Consider the following 22,105-nt stretch of genomic DNA (forward strand, 5'->3'; position numbering starts at 1 on the left):
CCGGCGTCAGCCCGAAACCGCGGTGAGGGGAGCGGGGCTCGGTGGGCCTCGCTGAGGAGGGCGGCCTCGGGAGGGCCACCTCCTCCCTGATTATTCCCTAGCGGGGTAATGGTGGTGTGCCCTTAATCCAGGGGCAAATGAAACCTAAATTGTGTGTTTGTCTTCTTACATAAAATCTTAATGTTCCTTTTAAACACTTTTCTCCCCTAGTTGCTGTTTCAACATGAGGATAAATCTGAAAGCGACTGGAGGGCTGTAAAGCTGGTTTATATCTTAATTCTCTGAGTCTGTTTCTTGCTAACATGAAGACGTCAGGGATTTTATTGTATCTATCTGATGTGTGATGCATCTGATAGCGTGAGGCAGAGGAGGGAGCTTCTGTAAGGCTTTTTAGCCCTTAGTTTGTCTCATGGCTGGAAGGGGAAAATGGAAGTAACCGGATACTTACAGCGCTCTTACTAAAGGTTATAGTCATTTTTTTTCAGTGGCCTCAGTCTCTAAATCAAGGTTCCCATCCAAAGAGATGCGTTATTTGGAAATTGTTGGCTGAGTAGAGCAAAAAATGGGGCTAAATTATTATATTGGGTATTTCTCACCTTTGGTTTTCTAGACACTAAGCACCTGTTAAAATCTTTACAAAAGTTGTTGGAAAGATGGACTGCAATATACTGGGGAAAATCTTATAATTCTGAGTTCTCATGTTATGACTTCAAAGCTTACCATGAAATATGACTTCTTTTCATACCGCCTTCTGCCTGCAGAGGACTAGTGAGCAGTCCTCAACTTACTGGTGTATGTAAGTGTTTTGTGTAATCTAGGTAATGCCAGCAGCAATCTTCAGCTGCATCTGCACCTTTAATAGAGAACAAATCTGTGATGCTTCTGGAAGGAACTTGAACTGGGCAACTGTCTGATGCATAAAGTAGTCTTTTGGTCAGGGCATTTTTCAGCCAAATCATTTATGATGCAGCAACACAAGTATCTACTACAGGAGTAGGAGGAAAGAGGAACGGTCACCCTTTCTGGCAGTGGATTCATACTAGGTTAAGCCAAATAGCTTGTCATGGAGCTACGTTGCCCTGAACTGTAACTTTTATGTCTGATCATACTAGATAATATTTTCTATTGCCATGCTTCACAACATGTGAAATGTATGAAAAAGGTAAAGAAATGTGTTGCAACGTTTTTCTAGCACCAAAAGATGTAAAGGAATCTTAACTGAAATCAAATACCATTAAGAAAAACTTAGAGCAGCTTAGGGGGATAGGAGGTCTGTTGAGAAAGGTTCCATTTTCTGAAAATGTAAATATTTTCTTTCTGAGAAATTAATTTTAAAACTTACATTTTACAGTAGAGCCTAAGCCAGTCTACAGTGGTGGAAGAAGGAAACTCTCAGCTTTGCTTCCACTCATACTCCCACCCTGCTTTGCCCTTACAGCTGTCATTAGTGCTTTTATACTGACATCAAGCTGTATTTTTTACCTTGAAACAGTTACTAGGTTTTGACTTTTCTTCGTTTGTCTAGCAATTGGATCAAATGTTGCAGGCGGACAAGAATGAAGCATTAAAGAAGGCTCTGTTTTGTGGTGATGTGTCATTAATTGAAGAACTCTTAAACTCAGGTGAGGAAAGTCAGTTATGAAGTTGAATATTATTAATTGAACTTGGCAAGAATTCTAAAGCTTCGAAATTTCTCGTTTCAAAATAATGTGTTGGGTGCATGTAGGAATACATGAATGTTGCCAATATGGGATATAAACTCTTATTTTAAAGATGTAATTACTTTTTTTAGTGACTCAGCATGCTGTATTACAGCAAATTCCTTATAATTTTGGTTTATTTCATCAGTCAGGAGCTCTGAAAATTGAGACGAATACAATGTGTGAACTATGAAATAAGTTGGGTTTTTTTTTGTTTTCAGATGCATCTTTAGCCTGAAAATATCAATTACAAGCACTGAATTTGAGGTGGTTTAAATTGAGAATTCAGTGGGTGGTCTTACTTTGGTGTTGAAGGTTGCTGGGTGGGGCAGGGGAGACTGGCTTTTTTGTTTTAATGCTCCCCCAGTTTGGAAATTCCTTTTTTCTTTTTTTTCCTCACTCGCAGCACTGGAAAGTTTCTGGTATGTGCCCTGTGTAATACTGCTGCCCTGGCAACATCAGTTGGACAAAGATATTGTGATTCTGAAAGGTCTAATATGGTTTATGTGGCATTTGTCACTAAAAAGTGGTTTGACTAAATACTAAAAGCCTTTCTCTCTGATCTGTTACTCAGTAGTTTTCTGTAATGTGATTCTGTTATTCAGTGTTAGGAGGATTGGATCACTTATTGAAGCATCCAGGGCAATCAAAAACTGCATAGCTGAGTTGACCTGCCTAGTGATAATTGTCAGGAAGTTCTGCTTCAGCAAGCAAGCAGAATATAGTACCCAAGAGCTTGTTCTCTGAGGAAAATCTGTCTTATGGCTAGAAGAAAGTAGTTTCCTAGTTAGCAATGTTTTTTTTCTGAGTTTTAGAACAATGGTGTTACTTGCCCTTTTAGAAGACGACTGTTTCTCGCCACAGTGGGGAATAGTTTTGTTTTTAAATTAAGTGCAAACTACTGCACAGGCTGAAACACAGAGGCGTAATACTGAGTAAAACAAATCTTCTGTCTTGTTTTGAGAAAATATGCTCTTATTTGTAGGTAGAATTTTTAGTGGTGTCTGTGCCTCAGATTGCTTAATTGTTTTGTTACAGCCATCCATTTTTAATTGCTTGTATTTCAGTCAAACAGCAGTAGTTTGCTTTCCGTGTTGATGCCTGCCACATAATGAGCAACCCTGTGCTGTTGGAAGATGATGATGGGTATCTGCAAGAGTGCAAGGTCAGGCCAAAGGTTCCTGTAGGCTAGTGTCATGTCCCCTGAAATACAGAAGAGAATCTATCATTTCCTGAAAATACGATGAACAATAAATTTTTGATCCACCCAGTACTGTCCTGCAGAGCAGTAAAATACAAGGCCTCTTTAAGAAGGGGGTGTTTCTGCAGAAAGGTGACATTGTCTTTCAGAGGATCGGTGCTTAGTCAGATTAAATCTTTGCCTCCAAAGTTGCCTTTAGTGTATGTTCAGTAGAGCTTGTAGGAGGCTTGCTACCAGCACTTGACCAAACTCGGGGTTTGTGTTGGAAGTGGATTCCCTAGCAACGGTTGTGGCCCTTCTTTCGGGTAGAATGAGAACATGTTGTCTTCTGGCTTGATTAGCCATTGTTTTAAGAATCTTTAGTGCTGAGGCAGTTTCTCAGAGCTTCTTTAGGAGATGGACAAGCACAACGTCTTCTCTTGTTCCTATAAAATGGCAACATACTAGAGAACAAGTTTCTGAAGTGCACATCACAAAACATAAGGCAAGCAAGTAGCAGGTTCAAAGATGACTTGGGCATTTTGGTCTGCTTTGGGAGTAAAATACTTAATACCATATAATTCATATGTTTGTTTTCCTCAAATTAAATTAAAATTTATGACCTATGACAGTTTAGGCTGATCAGAGATACAGCTACAGTCAAGTCCTCTTTCCTGTTTTCATTCTGTTACCTTTGCATGAGTGCTGGAGCTCATCTGATCTTTTGTGAGCCAGCTCAGGGAATTAAAGTAGTAGTAAAATATGGGAGTGATGGGTGGGTGTGCATAATTTTTCAGCCAGTTTAAGACTTTGAACCCTGAGTCGGATGAGAACCGTAGCTGGCCCAGCAGTGGGAGACATCAGCAGCTCTGATGTAACTCAGCTTTAACGTATTGTAGAACCACAGCACAAAGTGCTGACAGACTTTAAAAAAATCAATACTTCTATTAGAGAGAGGTCTTCTAGAATCAAGCAGTACAACTTTTCCCTCAGATAAATCAGGTCTGAATGGGAATGGATTCTAATACCAAGAGCTGCTTTTAAACTAAGTGAAAGTCTTACAAGATTTTTTTGTGTGTCAAATATGGAATTATTTGTAGACATGTATGTAGAGATTGATCGTAGTTTTTCAGGCATTACCTTGTTAACCTTTTTGAATTTGAGGTCACATTTTTTTGTGTAAAAACAGCCTTTCTACTATAACTATTATTAGCCACAGTCAACAAAATATCTGAAAGAGGTACCAGAGAAACTGTAGTAAACACAAAAAGAATATCATTCTTCCTCTGCTGTTCCTTTGCTTTGCTGTTATTCACATGCTTCATATAGTTTCTGCTGTGAAGCACTGTCTAGGGCCAGAATGTACTTCTTCCTGTTCCTGGTTAAAGAGCAGGATAGTTGTCTGTAACTCAGATTGTAAGAAAGAATGTTGTATCTGCTTTGCTTCCTAGACATAATTCGTGAGGTTATGTGACTGAAAAGCTCCTCTGCTCATGCACACAAAGGAACACAGAGGGGCAGTGGCAGGTGGGGGAGCTCAAATAATACCGTGGCCCAGCTCCTCCCAGGCCTGTCATGGAAACCATCAGCCCATCACAGGCACATCTCTGCAAGCCCAGAGGAGCAGAGAGGGCAAGGGTGGGCAGGAACCCAAATTATGGACTCAGAGGAAGGGGCTCCTGGGGCTGTCATAGGGCCCCTGTGACTGGGTGCCAGCAACTGCAGAGGCTGGAGTGAGTGAAAGGATGTGTCAGCTGCAGGAGTGGGACCAGGGGTTAGAGACCCCTGTGTCTGCGATGCCAGCAGCTGGAGGAGGTGTATCCATCCCAAAGGGGAGCAGGATGAGACCATTGGTGCTGGCTGTGTTCACACAAGTGCTGTGTCTGCTCGTGTTGATTGGCATGGCTGGTGGTGTACGCGTGTGCCTGTTGGGAATACATGCTCAGCATTGATACTGGTTGGATCTGGGGGTGAGGAGCTGTGGCACCCTCACCTCTCTCTGGCTGTTGGCTCTGGCCTGATTTTTCACTAAAATTTTTTTTCTAGGCTTCACTGTTGCCTTATAGGGCTTTTTAAGGGCCATTTTAAATGCTAAACTAACTGCTTATTTCAGGAACAGCTCATGTAATGAGAGAGTCTGAGAGTCTGACTAGTAACCAAAGGGAGACGTTTCTGGTTCAGTCAACGACTCCTATAACCATGCAGCCAAGAAGCAACACGACTGTTACTGTTTCAGGTGTCTACCCTTTGCCTCTGACACTCCAGCTGGTTTGCAGCGACTCTCACACTGCATGGTACTTCCAGGCAGTTACTGCAAAGACGGCAGGAGACCATGCAGGACAAACACACTGTAACACAGCTTTGATGTTTCATTGCCGAAAAGACCATTCTACTTCTAGGAGTTAGAAAAAGGACCAGCGTCATGGCAAATGCTGTCTGCTATACGTGTAAAGAAAGCAGTGAGGAAAATAACTTCTCAAGTGTCTTTATACACCTGCTGAGTACATCTTCTGTCACTGTTGTTCAGATATGTATTAAAATAAAAAGCTCTAGATGGGAGCTGTAGTTACATGGACTGCTTTTTCTTCTTAAGAGGAAAAGGGACTTCTTAAGTCCGACAGTGCCAGCTTTCTGGTATTCCTTTTTGCTAGTGTTACTTCAGTGGGCTGTTGGGTATCAGACTTTCTAAATTCTTGAAGTGACTTGTCTACAAGGAAGTTCACATATGACTGTTAAGGGACGTTTCCTGTCTCCCCTTGTAGAACCTGGCTGTGGGCTTCAATGAAATGTTTTGTATACTGCAGACAAACTGGTGTGTTATGACATTAAGGATTGCATTGCTAAGAAAATTTGATCATAAATGCTGCAGCTTGCAGGTGTTAGAGTGCTTCCACACCTGCCTTTGATTGAATGTTACCTCTTTACTGATCACTTCTAGAACTCCAGTGATCTTAAATGGTTGAAGAATCAGTCCCAGAGCAGTGACCTGTTACTCCCTAAGCTTTAATGACTTTATGTTGCTACACTGAACACATCTTTGACCAACTACCAAGGCAGGGAAAGTAAATACCCATTTTGCGTGAAAAGGTATGCATGTAACTCAACTGTCACAAATTTCCTAGGACACTTCTGGGTTTCTTTCAGAGCTGTCTCTTGTAAAGAAGTATTTTTGATTATCCATAATCACTGTTGGACTAATATGGAACCAGCTGATGGAAACTGTTCTAGAGGAAGTAATATTTGAGGAAGGACTGAAGGAAAGATGATTCCTCTTATTACAAAAATGTATAGAAATTTTTATTTGAAAGATGTCAGATGAGTATCTCAGTCTGGTACTTAGTTCTTGGTGAATTTGAGAGGGCTGTCTGGCAAGCTTAGTTCTAGTAAGAAAGGAAGATGTGGCTCTTGTAAAGAGTAACAAACAAATCTGGTGACTGTGACTGAATCTTGTGTAATCTTCTATTTTTTCTTTCTGTTGAAATAAAATTTTGTTAGTACTGAACACAAAACTGGTACCTGCAAGTTAACTTGCAAGACAGAGAATAAAAGGGGTTATGAAGCAGGAAAACCCTAGTCAATATGACCTTAATAGCCTGACAAGCAAGTTGTTTCCACAGCAGTCCACTTGGCTTGGCAAGAATCAAAATTTTTCATTTTGATTGCAGAAAGCTATTGCACATAAGTGGAGAAAACAGAGATTCTGTGCACTTCTCTGAAATTATTTTTGCAGCTAATTTATTACTTACATTTTTTAAATGTAGTCTTTCTGTGGTGCTTAACTTCTTGGATTGACAACTGAGCTTCTGTGGTGTCCGTTCTAAAAGTTGATTTCTGGTATTCTAGATAAAGGTCTATTAAAAAAATGAAAATGGTATAAGAGACTTCTCTCCCTAGGACTAAATGCAAACAATGTGTAACCTTTGTAACGATACATATTAAGAGTAAGGTTTATAAAATGCATTTTTATTGTGGTGCAGTTTTATGATTTTAGTATCTTAAATTTTGACAGGTATAAACATAGAATGTGGCTTTCAGTTTGGATGGACTCCCCTGATGTGTGCTGCCAGCGTGGCTGATTTCGCTGTAGTGCGTCTTCTTCTGGACAGAGGTGCTAATGTGTGTTTTGAAATAGGTAAGGTGTGAATGAAAAATATTGGCCAGTAATGCTTAGTACCAGACATACTTTCTTTTTACACCTATAGGAAAAAAAAAAGTTCACAATGGAACTGGGACCTAGTCTAGCTTTGTTTTGAAGTAAAAGTAGTAGTTTTAAACTAAAAATTGTGTTCTTGGAACTGATCTGGATTCACTTGATGGGTTTTCTTGTTCTTTCTCATTCTGTCTTTCCCCTGCACCTCCCAGTCCCCAAGTATGATTTTAAAAAGGGAAGTAATTGTTCAAGAATTCTAGAATAAAGTTATAGAGTTAAAACTTCCTTTATTTGATCCTGTTATGAAGTATGTAGATGCAGAAACCAGCTAGAATCCCAAACGAGGAATAGCTTTCCAGTTCGTGGAGAACTAATATGGACTTCTCTAAAACTAGAGCAGTTTTCCTTTTAAGTCAACTGTTCTTCAGTGTGTTGCTAGATCACCTTCTTCTGCAAGAGTTCAGTGGAGCTTCTAAGTAATACCAGTTCCTCTGTTAATTTTTATGGCTTAATAATAACTTTTGCCTACTTAAACTGTGGTTATCTTCCTTCTCTTTCACTGTGTTGGAAGATTTATCCAAGTTCAAGAAAAAACATTGCAATACAGAAGAAACACGATACTGCCAAGTACATAAAAGGAGTGATCTTATTTTCCAGTAACTTGCCGATATTTGTAATAGTAGTAGACTGAAGTGCAGATGGTACAAATCTGGCTCTGAAAATTTTCTTGAACTTGTTTAGCAGCTGATCAGAGTGTGAGATTAGAGTAGGTTGCCTGTACCAAAAGCAATCATGCCTTCGAAATACTGTCCTTGTAGCCAACTTTAGAGAACTTCCATGTGGCTGCCTACAACTTGTACCTGTTCCTTGTTTATGGCTGTAGAGAGCTATAAATGGGGCAGAAACTGCTATGGACAGCAGTTTCGGCTGACCAGTTAACCAACATGCACAGCATTTTTTTCAGTGTGTGACCAACTGTGTTTGCCCTAAGTGGCACCTTGCTAGGATCAGGTTTCTGGGCTTGTTTCCCTTTTAGTCTGCAGTAGCTAGGGCATAGGGGCAGCAGAGCACTGTCCAGCCAGGAACAGTCTTGCAAGTCTTTGACTGAGGTCAGGCCACATGTGTTCAGTAAAGCTGTACCATCCTAAAGTGGTACTAAATGTCACCAGTCCTGTTGCTTTTTTTACATCAGCAGGCAATCACATAAGTGATCCTATACTAATTATCCTATAATGCTTACAATCGTAATAATAGCTATGGTGTTAATCACTGTCATTCTTCGAAAGTGGTTACTTAATTTTACCCTTTTTGGTAGTTGTGAAGAACAAGGAACTAATGTAGCATTCACTATGTGGTGGGATCAGAATGCAACATCTTTGAGGAGTAAATTATGTAATCATATATAATCATATAATTGTTTAGGTTGGAAAAGACCTTTAAAATCATCAAGTCCAACCGTTACCCTAACCCTGCCATCCCACCACTAAACCATGTCCCTAAGCACCTCATCTACACAGCTTTTAAATACCTCCAGGGATGGGGACTCGACCACTTCCCTGAGCAGCCCGTTCCAATGCTTAACAACCCTTTCGGTAGAGAAATTTTTCCTAATGTCCAGCCTAAACCTGCACTGGCACAACTTGAGGCCATTTCCCTTTATCCTATTGCCCATTACCAGGGAGAAGAGACCCAACACCCACCTCACCACAATCTCCTTTCAGGCAGTTGTAGAGGGCGATAAGGTCTCCCCTCAGCCTTCTTCAGGCTAAACAACCCCAGTTCCCTCAGCCATTCTACATCAGATTTGTGCTCCAGACCCCTCACGAGCTTTGTTGATCTCCTCTGGACGTGTTCCAGCAACGCAACGTCTTGTAGTGAGGGGCCCAAAACTGAACACAGTTCAGTTCACTGGCTCTTCTGGGTTTTTCAGCTAGGCTGAACATAATCTTTTTTTCAGTCTCTTACCAGTTTTTCTGTGTAGAAGAGAAACCTGAGAATTCTAAGGTGTTTCTTCCCCTTCTTCTCTTGCTCACATGTATGAGCTATAGGTAGGCTAACGGAAATTAATTTCCCACTCTTTATCACTACCTGAATAATTGAATACAAATACAACTACAGGTTTCTCCTAAATATCATTCCCAGATTAATGGTGCTTATCACTACCTGTGTTCAAAGTCCTGCTGTTACTGATAACCAGGTTAAACACTTTGAGTAAAAATCTGTTAGTCTATGAAGTAATTTACTGAAATGTTAATTGCTTACTGTTCAGGAGTTTAAGTAACTGTCTGAAACTTAATTTTTCATTTAGCGTACTGATTTATGTGTGTTAGAACTTCTACATGAGGTAGTTGAAAATCAAAAGATGGTATATTAAATAAAAAAGATGAACTTAAATGCAAAACTAAGGTCTTTGGTTGGAGGGGTGGGGGGCAAGAAGTGGTGAGAAATTAAGAAAGTAGAGCAAAGGGGCGTAAAGTACATAACAAACTTCTCATGTTTAAATATAATAAAGTCTGACCTCAGTTCAAGAATAAAGGTGTTACTATATACACGATCTTAAAATTTCTACAAGTTAGAAAATATGTTGTAACACTTCATGGTATGGTCTGAAGTAGGTACAGCTAAAATTATGCTTGTTAAAACAAATCGTTAAAGGCATGTTTGAACTTGTGAACAAGTTTGTGCAATAAGCAAAACGGGCAGTTATTCAAATGGCAGCCTTCTAATTGACTCTAGGGCCAACTAACTCGCTAAGGTCCTCGAGGTGTGATGCATCCCGCATCTCTCCACGAGACCCATGGGGAGATCGATCTCCGCTGGTCTGTGGGCAAACAGGAGTGGTGTACAATGCTGATTTGTGAGCATGTAACACCCAGCTGGCTTCAGAGCTGGAGCAAATATGCTGGTTCATCCTGATGAATCTTTATGGACTATGTAGATGTTTTTTAAATCCACATTGAAAAACATACTTTTAATTCACCTCCTGCCACTACTGCACCATAGTAGTCTAGTTTAGTAAACTTACTTCCTTCTCCTTAAGCCCTATAATAAAGCCTTGTTACTTCAACTGTCCTTTGTATGGGCCTCTGTTCTCCCTAAAATTGATGTTGCTGTATGTGTTTATAGTAAGTTTCATGTACTTTTTTTATCCATTGCAGTTAACTTCCTGTAAGCTGTTTCTTCCCTTGACTGTATTTTGGGGAGAGGTGGGAGGAACAGGAAGCTAATCTGCTGGTGTGGAACAAGATTAGAGAAACAAGCACCTATAGTTAAGATCCTACTGGGTTTTTTGTGTACCTAAGAAGTATCCTAAACTTCAGTAGGAATAGATGCTTTACTACTGGCATTCACTCTCACCTTTGAGTATCTTTTCTTCTCAGCTGCCTTTATCTTACCTGATAATTCTAGTGACTTTCACTGGAAGGAAAACAAGTTTCTTGCCCTTCTCTAAATATCTTAGAGTATCAGAACCCAATTAACAACTCTAGCAAATGTAAAGGCTTTTAAAGGAACTTCTGGATTAGCATGGTATTTACATTTACATATGTAATTCTCTAACTACAAGTTTCTAAACAGATAAGTACACTGTGCTGATGGCAGCATGTACTGCGCATGCTTCAGAGGAAAACATCTTGAAGACTGTAGAACTGCTTCTATCAAGGAATGCTGACCCTAACCTTACTTGCAGGTACCAAAAAACCTCACGTCTGTGAATACAGCATAAAATTTAATATACAGAGGCATCTTTATAGACATGACTGTTGTTGGTTAAGATGGCATGTACTTCATTAGCTTTTTGTAACTTTGCTGCTGTGTCCATATATTAATTTCTCCTGGCACAGTCATTCATCTGAGTAAATTATACTATGATCAATTTTAGCAAATTTAAGTATATTCCTTAGCCGAACAAGATATAAATTTAAGATAAAAACTAGTCTTAATACTTCGGTAGACTGCAGTATAAGGGCAAGAAATATGTTCTCTGCCTTTCCCAAATCATATTGCCTCTTCTGTGTTAGGATGTAAGTTAAATCAGTTAATTCTTCATTTAAATTAATCTCTTTCTTTTGAGCTTTTTGTGTGTATCTAGCTATATTCCTTTCACAGACAGCCTGCTGTGGAAAACGAAACTTCTCTGTAAATAAAATATGTTTATTCCAATGCAATCTGGAATAATCCAGATTAAAAGGAGATTTAATCTCCTTTTAAAAACAAGTAAGGGCTTGTTTCTTGAATTACCACTTTGTGTCTCAGTAGTCTGAAGCAGTGCATTGTGAGATGTCTGTAGTTGCATAGTGTGATGCAATGCTTCATTTTGCATCAAAAAGAAAGAAATTCAGGGCTGACCCAGGATAAACTGTCCTCCCTTTGCTGGGAAAAAAGATATTGTTTGGATCAAATCGAAACTGCTTGTTTTTCAACTAATTGAAATTCATTTTTTATGCCACAGCTATTTCACCACATTACCAGAGATATGTGGACTGTGTAGCCCTCTAAAAAGAACAGAACTGGAGGCGTGTTGGTTCTCATTAGTAGAATTCAATTACTCCAGGCCCCGAACCTCACTGAGAGACAAGTAGGAAACATAGGTGTGCTGAAGTGCCACTGCTGCCTGGTACCAAATTTAAACGCTGTTCATTTATTCTTATCAGAGAGGCTAAAAATTGTTCAGGAAAGAAGAGAAAGCTACAGTCTCTGAAATAATTACATAATTTTGCTGTTGGATAGCTGGGTGTTAGGATAAACATCCTGCTTTAAAAAATGGGGGAAGTCTTTGCGTTGTTAAACTTTGTCCTGGAAAATGTAAACCAGACTGCAAAGCTGCAGGTTTACATTTGGAAGGGCCTTTGACTAAACTTTGGGGGGAAAAAGAAAGTTTGGATTCTGACACAAGAGATGGGAATTTTAAGGGCAAAACTTTATTTATAAACTTAGAGTGTGTTATTCATAGTTGGTCTTTATATACAAATATTTATTTGCTTTCTCTTTGTTTCCTAAGACCTTGTGCTAATATATGAGCTACACTTGCATACATGAGATACAGTATCCAGTTGTGGTTTTTTTCACTTTTGCAATAATAGCCTTTCTCAAATGAAAAGATGAATTAAGTGACAATCAAAAATGTTGTATTTGTACCAAACAAAAGTAGAAGTTAGACGACAAGGTCTGCATTTTTCAAAAATCTTCGTGCTGCCTTTTTTGCTTTCCAGTGTATGACATTGGTGCATACCACTCCATCATTAGAACTGCTCGAGCAGCAGCTGCTGCTTCTCATGGGCTTCTTCCATTGTGTTGTGAAACAGGGGAATGAAACCCATCAAACCAGGTTCTGTGAAGATGAGGGATCCCAACAGAACCTCTATATGGCACTGCTGTCCCACTTCCCTGTTTCATTAGAGCAAGCGGGATGTGCTGTGGGGGGACATCAGAACTGGCAGTGAGTTGAGATTATTGTGAGAGTAATTCCTGTGTCATCAGCTTACCACAGGTGTTAAGAACTAAGCTTCACCATATTTTGCTTTCTCAGCACTTAAGAACTGGAATGACTTTAGGAACATTCTCTTTGGTCTGCCAACAACTGGAATGCGTGTGAACGCAAAACAGAATGCTTAACTTTGATGTAAGGTAGAGTTTGGTATTTATCCTTCCTCTGTTGGGCTGTCAGGGCAGCCAGTAGGCTTTTTTATTTCATGCCACCTGGAGGTGATACACAGAAATCTGCAATTTTTTTGTCTAATTCATGAAGCGTGCGTGGAGCAGGGAAGGACTAGTGAGAAATAAACTGATTTTTGAAATGCAGTCTAAGTAAGAAGATGGGTTTAGGAGTGAGTAGGTGCATGGTTTCTTTGCAGTAAGATAGAGTACCAAGGAGAAAGCATTCAGTAGAGCAACTTCTGATATTTTTGCTAAATCAGAATTGGGAACTGAGTACTGATAGCTGTAAAAACAGTTTTGTTAATGGGAATGTAGCATGTCAAAGCATAAATGCTAACTGAAGAGTTTTGAAAGATGAGCAAGAAGTAAGGCAATGGTTAGGTGAAACATGGCATTGTAAGACCTGCTCTGTATAGTCTCTGTAGAGCTACTATAGCCCGAGTGCTTCATTTGAACGCTACCTTGAGAAGTTTGTTTTGCTTATCTTGTATCATTCACCTTCCTCTTGCTCCAAAATGTAAATTATGTATTTTATCCATTTGAAAGGCCTGGAAATATGTAAGCGGTCTTTTTTTTTTTTTTAAAACCTTTTTTAACCTTCAGTGCTTTCTGAAAGGTACACTGGTTTTATTAATGTTAAGCTGTGATTTCGCTATAGGCAGAAGGAAAAGGCATGGCCAACTGATAACTAAATTACTGCTGCTAGGATTACAAGTCATAGGTTGTTTAGTAAATATGGATTTTAGTGATGACATCCTCCAAGTTCTTGTTTACATAAAGTAGAGTAAAAGAAACCTAATGGCTTTACCAGTAAGGAGAGTGTTTTCAGTTAATGTTTCATGCCAATAGCTCTTTGTTAGAAGAAGGTACAAATAGGTGAATGACCAAAATGTCCTTTATTTTGATGTAAGCTCTTTGTCTCCTGTTCTGTGTGGGATATGTGGAGGTTTGATTTTTTTTTTTTATTTTTTTTTTTGTGTGTGTGTGTGGCTTTTTTTATCTCACTCTTAAACTGTCTAGCATGGTTGAGTCCTGGTCAATGACCAAGTCTTTATAGTGTTTCTGCTCTAAAATGGTCATGAATTTTGTGTATGTTTAAAGAAAAGTTTTCAGAAAGTCTTTGGTTGGTTTTTTTTTTCCTTTTTTTTGGGGGGGGTGAGTATTATAAGAACTAGACCTTTGTCTTTTGTAATTGTACAGATTAAAAGTTGAGATTGAAGCATACTGTCATGTACATGAGTGCATATACATGAAAGTACAATCACTGCTCAGGTCTGGTATTAAGTTGCCTATGTGTGTTCACTTATGCTTACATTCAGAGCAGTTTTGAGGAGTATCAAAAATGGTTTCATGATGAAAGTTCTGGTCTATTTTGCCCTCTTGAGAAGATGATAATGGAAGGAAAGTTTTTCCAGTTGTGTCGTCAGAATAAAGCAATTGTGTAGCACCTCAATTTTAGTAAGATCTTTATTGCTAGTGATAAGATAAGTCTGCACTGCAAGATAATAATATTCAAAGACCTTGATATTATCATCATGTGATAGTTAACCATGCCAAATGACAAACAGTACATTTCAGTAAAGGTAAATAGCCTGGGAAAAGTTAATGTAGTACAGTGCATTTTATGGCTGGGACAAGAAAATCAGGGAATTTAATATTGATTGAGTCAAGATCTTTGATCTACTTCAGAGCAAAAAATACCTTGTGATGTTATGCTATATTATACTTTGTGCCTTTCAGAGAGTTTTTTATTCTATCACTACGAACTCAATACAGAAAGACTTATTTTTATTATGTTGATCAAACATCAGGACAGCGGGACTAAATATAAAAAATCAGATGCGAAATTACATTTACCGAAGTACTGTGTTCATCTGGGCTATGTCCATATATCTCTTACCTCCTCTTTGCTTAGTTAGGGAGAGGTCAAAAGCATGGTAAATGTGTGAGTTCTGTGAGTTTGGAGGAGTGGCTTTTGAATATAAGTGTTGAGGCTTGTTCATCAGATCTTTTGGTAGAGGGAAGGAGTCTAGACACCAAAATAGATGACTGTACTTTTCCAGCTAGTGTTGACTGCACAGTGGTACCAATGGGCTTACAACTGTTGATCACAGTTTCTGGGCAGAGGTGTAAAATACTCAGGGACAGTAGCAACATTAGATGCTGTTTTTGACAGAGGCATTCTGACAATGTACTGTGGTGTCTTGGAATGTCACCTGAGCAGCCTTTGTGTAAAACAGAAACAAAACCTGCACTGAAATCAGCAACATTCTGTCACAAGTATGTTAAATTTCCTATCATTGTGTCATGGTTTAACCCCAGCTGGCAACTAAGCCCCACACAGCCACTTGCTCACTCCCCCCAGGTGGGATGGGGGAGAGAATCGGAAGGGTAAAAGTGAGAAAACTCATGGGTTGAGATAAAGACAGTTTCATAGGGAAAGCAAAAGCTATGCGTGCAAGCAAAGCAAAACAAGGAATTCATTCACTACTTCCCACCTGCAGGCAGGTGTTCAGCCTTCTCCAGGGAAGCAGGGCTCCATCACTTGTAAAGGTTCCTTGGGAAGACAAACTCCATCACTCCAAATGTCTGTCGTCCCCCCCCTTCCTCCTTCCCCCAGCTGTATATGCTGAGCACGACATGGAATATGGTGTGGAATATCCCTTGGGTCAGTTGGAGTCAGCTGTCTTGTCTGTGTCCCCTCCCAGCTTCTTGTGCACCCCCAGCCTACTCGCTGGTGGGGTGGGGTGAGGAGCAGAAAAGGCCTTGACTCTGTGTAAGCCCTGCTTGGCAGTAACGAAAGCATCTCTTGTGTTATCACCGCTATTTTCAGCACAAATCCAAAACACAGCCCTATACTAGCTCGTAGGAAGAAAATTAACTCTATTCCAGCCAAAACCAGCACACATTACCACTAACTTACCCTGATCGTGGGTTATTTGCATAGAATTGGTTTGGGTTTTTTTACATGACAGAGAATTGCCCTTTCGTTAAAAAGGTGGAGTAGATTTCACATGTATGTACTGAATTTCTTGATTGGAGACTTCACAGCCACTTTGGAAGTTAGTAAGTTGAAAATCGTCTGAGAAGTTTATGATTGTGTGGATAACTCATTTATTTTCTACTTTACATCAAAGTATGCATGTCTACAGCTAAACCAGCTTGACTGTAAAAAATGTGATGGAGTGAGGATGAAGGGGAACAGGACAGGATAATTGGGAATGTCATAGTATAGAGTTCTGCCATCCCCATTGTTAATTTTTATGCTAATCCCTTTTATAATCACATACTTTGTATTTTTCTAGTCACATGAAGATAACTTTGTAGCTCCTATCCCTGTGTGCTGTAGAACTTAGGGATGCCTTTTTTGATTTTAAAATAATCATGCAGAGTTCAGAAGCAGAAAGGGACAAGAACCAGCAAACTGAAATGAAGCCTAAAACTAGGGAACTTGAAACCAAGCTGTCGTATTTTTCAGCCCAACTTTCTTACTAGAGCTCTATGTTCCATTCTCCTAACAAATTCTGTTTCAAGAAGGTGGGGGACTCTCTTACGTTGCTCCAGCAGACAGCGCCTGGAAAAAGTATCTTGCAGCTCACAATATGTTCTTCCAACAATATTTGTTTTACAGGGTTTCCTATCTCATTGCTTAAAACCCCAATACATTGGAAAAGGGGCAAATAGCATTGTTACTACTTCATTTCTCAGTTCCAAGCTTAATGTACAGCACTGGAGTGGTGAAACGGGCTCCAAAAGCTTCTGAAGATGCTTCTTGGTTATCTGAAGCAGTGTTCAGTTTGCAGATCAATAGACTAAAATACTAGTGTCTTGTAGCATCATTTCCTTGCTTAGGGACCTCAATAAGAAAAGATTGAGACTAAACTCATAAGGTTAAATTGTTTTCTACCTGCTGTATTTGTTTCTAATGTTAGTGATACACTGATCTAGTTAATAAACATATATCCAGTTATGAGACTTCACATACAGCTTATACTTTCAAAGATCACCAACCTGAAATACTGAAATTTTCTGTAGATGTCTCCCTGATGGAAGGAAACCTGTGTCTAGATGGAAGGCATCTTATCTTCCTCTCTTCCCTCTTCTGAAACTTTCCAGGAAGGTGGACTTTTTCTTGCTTGAGACCAGTCATTAGAATGTGTGTCTGACAAGTGTGGTGAATTCTGCATCGTGGTAACAGGTACTCAGGACATTTTTCAGTGAGATAGCTAGCTATCACTGTATCACATGGTTTTATCGTGGCAGGTTGTTATCCAGAGTAGGAGGCTCCACGTGGTAGCTTTTTGGGCTGTTCTGCTCAGCTTGCTCTCTTGTGATTATGTTTTGCCCCATTTTTTTGATAGAATGAAGATGAAGTGAGCCTATAAGAACCTCTTGTTGTATCTTTGTGTAGACATCGCTTACAGAGTTTTGGATGGCCCTGAAGACAAAAACCTTTTGGTTTTGTCTTTTTCTCCAGTCTTAACATAAAATCAGGGAGACCTAAAGATAAAAACAAACAAACCCCCCTTCATTTGCATGAGACCAGTGAAGAATTCCTTGCTTTTTCTTTAGGTGCTGCATAGCTGGAAGCAAACATAGTTGGAACACACATCATGCTTAATTAATAAATAACTTATATGCCTCTTAAGATTTTTATTTATTTATTGACTACCACTTGAGTATCATGTTCAATATGGGCAGATGTCATCTGGCAAATTGTGCCATACAAAAGGACTTCACACATGTTTGGACAAGAAGGTCGTCTGCAAGCCAGATTGCTGAAACACGAATGTCTGCACAGTTCTTCAAAATGATGAAAGAGTTCTTCAGATCTTTTGTCTGGACGGTTATTACTACGCTTTCTTTCTAAGTATGTTTTTAGATTATGGTAAGATGTACCAATACATTTAATTTCTCTTCAACTTTAGCAAGAAACAGTGGCTTTGGCATCTTAAAGCCTGCTGTTGTATTTGTGGGGGTTCTTTGCAGGGTTAGGAAGATTTGTTTTCCCTCATGCTCTAGTCTCCCTCTTGTGGACATCCATGTAAATGGACCTTGCTTTCTGAGGTGGTGCCTATGCAGTGTGCATCCAAGATATTAAATGGTACCCCCTCATATATAGTGGTGTGTAAATGCAATTGCAAATTTATGCAGCACTTTACATGTTTCTACTCTGAAACAGCTTGTAGCCTTTGAAATTAAAACTTCAACATTAAAATGGAATGCTTGAAGTCCTAATTGCGTATTCATGTTGGCGGACCTTTTAAATGTCATGTTTATTAGGGTTTACTTAAAAATGGAGAAACTTTTTCAGTGGCTTTAATGTCATTGAGTTGTTGCCTTGATTTCAGATGCCATGTCTGCAGTATTGTGCAACTGTAGTCACTACATGATGTTCCCTGGAGAAGATACTGCTCTGTAGCCTCTGGAATTTTGTTCAGTACTTAATTTTTGAAAAAGCAGAAGGTAGTTGTGAGATAGTAGCACTGTGTGCAAGTTCAAAAACAAAAAAAAGTGTTGAGAGCACAAGAAATTAAAATTAAACCAGTCATGAATGGACTGTTTTTGCGGTCAGATGTAAGTACTTCAAAGGTGATATAGCATGGAAAGTCTGTCAAAGGCTACCTGCCACTGAACAGAAGTAAGTGTGGGAGTGAGTGCAATGGGCAAGCAAGTTTGATTTCTGTCACTACAAATTATTAGGTTGTAAACAACTTCTGTTCATTCTTTAAAATACAGATATCTACAGATATCTGTATATGCCTTTCTACAGATACTTATACCTCAGTTAGTTGTTAAGTTACGGGGGCAGACTCTAGAGTCTTTTTCTCTATTTTTGTAGTAATCTTCATAGAACCACAGGGTAGTCCAGGTCAGAAGGGACCTCAGGAGGTCTCTGGTCCAATTTCTTCCTTAAAGCCGCCACCACTATGATATTGGGCTAGGTTGCCATCTGGTCTTGAAACCCACCAAAGATGGAGACTACAAAACTTCTCTGAGCAACCAGTTCCACTGATTGACTGTGTCCCATGGTAAAAATGTCTCCTTACATTCAGTCAGAGCTTCTGCTTGTGCAGTGTTGATGGACTAAATTGAATTAGTTGTAGGCTGATGCAAGTCTTTTAATTTCATTACCCAGTTCCTTTCTCTTATTGACTGTTATGTCTTGAAGGCTTCATTACCTTTCATTTTGCTTATCTCCAAGTAATTGACTTCTTTTCCCTATCGTAAGGCTCTTTCAAGTTTGTAATATGACTACATTTTTTTCACTGTACTTTTAACTGTGTTTGCATAAGACAAAATATCCTTTTGTGAATGAGCTATCACAAGACAAGGAAAGATGAGCAAAGCCTTAGTTCTAGCGATACTCTGGAAGGAAGCAGAAAGCATGTATTTCAAGACAGCTGCTTTGGTTTACGTATGCTTTTCGAGGTCCCTCTAATGGTTGGTATTGAACTTATTATTAAGAAACAATATTGGGAAGAGCAATCCTCCCTTCAAGTATATACTAACAAGACAGAGTAATCTTTTGACAGCAGATTTTTGCCACAGAGCTGTATGTTAAAAGCACTACATGATAGTTTTTCAGGAAAAAGTACTGCATTTTAATATGCAATAAATTTTAATTGGACATCACTAGTAAAATACTTTAGCTTAAATCTAATTACTTCATAGTGACCAGAAACTCCACATCTTTGTCCTCCAATACTGCTTTTTTTTTTTTCTTTAATTCTGCAGTCTTATTCCACAAAAGAGTATGGGTCAGGCATCTGGAAAGGTACTTTTCTAACAGAATCTTTTGAGCAATATTTTTCTTTTGAGCAATATTTTTTTTCTTTCAAAACATTTGGAGCAATTCATAACAGCTTCATATAAGCGTCTCTATAGAAGCGTAAGATCAGTGGACTGTGGTCATCATGGTTTTGGGATATAAAAAAAAGAAACAAAATAAGGGGAAAGGTGGTGTCTGTAAGTACTCACTTCTTCAGCAGTTGTAAGAAATAGCAATAGGATTTTCAGTATGATATTTGTATGTAATTCTCCTCTTGGGCATACTGGGGAGGGGTATGAATGTTGATAATAGGTGTGCACCCTGCACTGCCACACTGATTCTTTTGCTTACCTTGTTTTTACCAGAGAGGGTTTTGCAAGTATGTACATAGTTGTTGTTCTTAGTATTTAAGAGGAAGAATATTCAGTTGTGATTTACAACTTGCCCTCCACAAAACTGTGTATTTCTTTTCAGAACTTCAGATTTAAATTAAACTGTGTGTAGAATTCATCACTTAAGCAGTGTCTTTTAAAAACAATTTTTGAAGAGAAAAATGAGTCTGCCACTTTTTTTTTTTTTTAATTGAGGGGAAAAAATGGGTTATTTGTTGATATTTATGCTTTTAGTAGGGTGAAAACTGATCTGCAGTTATGCCCATTTCCTTCTTATTAAGCTGGTCCATGTGCCAAATGAGAAGCTTGCTGCTGGGTCTGTGGTAGCAGCAGAAGGGATGGTCTCAAAAACTGGTTTCATGTAGTTCAGAACCAAAACAGAAATGGTTTAGTCAACAAGCTGCTGTGTTTCATAGCTGGGTTGTATTAAGGTTATTTGTGTGTTAATGTGCTACTTGAACTTGGAGGTGATAAAAGGTAGATTTTTATTTTTTATTTTTTTTTTAACTTTTTCTCCTATAAGTATTATAAGTCCGTAAACTCCTGGAAAAGGCTTGTTTAGTTTCCTTTCTTCTTGTGAAGGACAACAATTGACTTCTTGACTTCATTTCAGTCAGGAAATAAATGCTAACACTTAAAATATTTAAAAATTGCTAATTGGACATAAATGAATTGCTGAATCTGTTCGGTTAAGTTGACCCTTGTGCTAAAGCATGCCATGGGCTTTCATCCTCTCCTTATTTCTTCTGTAGAACAGAGAATCTACAGAATTGAGGTGCTCTACTTGATAAGACAGTTGGATTTTGATATCCTGAAAAAAATTTTTTCACCTGTCCCCTTTTCTTTCAGGAGACAAATGACTCCACTGATGTATGCAGCTAGAAAAGGCTATCCTCAGGTTGTTGCTATTCTTGTTGCTCATGGGTCACACATAAATGCCCAAGATGAAAATGGATATTCAGTAAGTGATTTACTTGTGTGTTGTAATTAATGATAAAAATTTTAAATGCAGGAACCCACAAACTTGTTTCTAAGTACAACTTCCTCAGAAATAGTCATTGGTATATTCGTCTGCTTTAACACCGCTTTCAGATTGTTTTGCATTACTTGTCTTTGTCTTCAGATTCTGCCATGTAAGAACTTGTGACGTTGTATTATTGATTGAACCTCTGTTCTTTTTTGCTCCGTATGTAAACTCAGTAAAATTAAGTTGTTCTTTGCAGGCGTTAATGTGGGCAGCACAGCATGGACATAAAAGTGTAATTTTTAAGTTGCTTGAGCTGGGAGCTGACAAAAATCTACAGACTAAGGATGAGAAAACAGCAGCAGAGCTAGCAAAAGTCAATAAACATTCAGAGGTATTCAATTTTGTTTCTCTTTGAAATGCAAATTCTGTGTTTTGCCTTATTAATTGTATAATTTTCTGTGGAAATGTTACTTTAATAACTAAATTATAGCAGCTAGTTGAATACTTGTGCTATTACATCTATATAGACTATTTTCTGTTATATCCCAACTTTTCATGGGGCTTTAAATCCTAAAATGTTTTGGGAATGGGTTTCGGGTTTTTTTCCCGGAATCCTTGATTTCAGATTTATAATACAGAACAAGGGATTATTCATGTTAGTATTTTTGATATGAGAAGTAGAAAAATAATGTATTGGTTTTTTCCTGTCTGCCAAAGTATGTGAGAGAATGCAGATATCAAACTAATTTGCAGTGTGTAGTTTCTGATTGAATTTAGAAGTGAAAAGGCTAAAGCTAAAAAGCGGGCGAGTTGGTACTGGCCATCTTCAAAATCCATTTTTTAGAGGGAAGAAGTTACGAAATAATGTAAATTGGTTATCAGATCATTGGAAGAGCAGCCATTAATTATCAATGTGAAGAGAGAGCTGCTGAAGTCAACATATTCTCCTAAAATAAATCTGTTTACTGCTGTTATCAGATGATGCATGGTGGATCAGTCAGATTTCTATGTGTTTTGCTTTAAGTTGCTCTTACCAGTGATGTGGCTTTTTGCAGTAGCTCTTCAAAAATATATGTGAATTGTAATTCACTTTACAGTTTCTTTTTCTTTCTTTCTTTTTTTTTTCCTGCCAGACTCCAGGGCTAGGCAGGAGCAAAAATGACAACTATGCACAAAGCTGTCAGTGTAGGCTAGCAAGATCAGGGTTTGAGGCTCAGTGATCTGTTAGCTCAGGTTACTGAAAGGGGCTACAAATGCTTTCTGCCTTTGACAAATGACTTGTTCAGCAG

At 38.8% G+C, this 22,105-nt stretch overlaps 1 protein-coding gene across 1 annotated transcript in view; it reads left to right on the forward strand.

The window, feature by feature from the left end:
• Positions 1-108: 108 nt before the first annotated feature.
• The window catches only part of ASZ1 (ankyrin repeat, SAM and basic leucine zipper domain containing 1), a 41,294-nt gene continuing 19,297 nt past the window's right edge, over positions 109-22,105 (forward strand). The window contains exons 1-6 of the mRNA XM_035902192.1: positions 109-114; positions 1,526-1,622; positions 6,890-7,012; positions 10,607-10,718; positions 20,699-20,810; positions 21,073-21,207. Coding sequence (XP_035758085.1) covers positions 109-114; positions 1,526-1,622; positions 6,890-7,012; positions 10,607-10,718; positions 20,699-20,810; positions 21,073-21,207 — 585 coding nt within the window. The remainder of the gene's footprint in view (positions 115-1,525; positions 1,623-6,889; positions 7,013-10,606; positions 10,719-20,698; positions 20,811-21,072; positions 21,208-22,105) is intronic.

This window comes from Egretta garzetta, unplaced genomic scaffold (assembly GCF_000687185.1).
Source record: "Egretta garzetta isolate BGI_Z169 unplaced genomic scaffold, ASM68718v1 scaffold169, whole genome shotgun sequence".
Taxonomy (NCBI): Eukaryota; Metazoa; Chordata; class Aves; order Pelecaniformes; family Ardeidae; genus Egretta; species Egretta garzetta.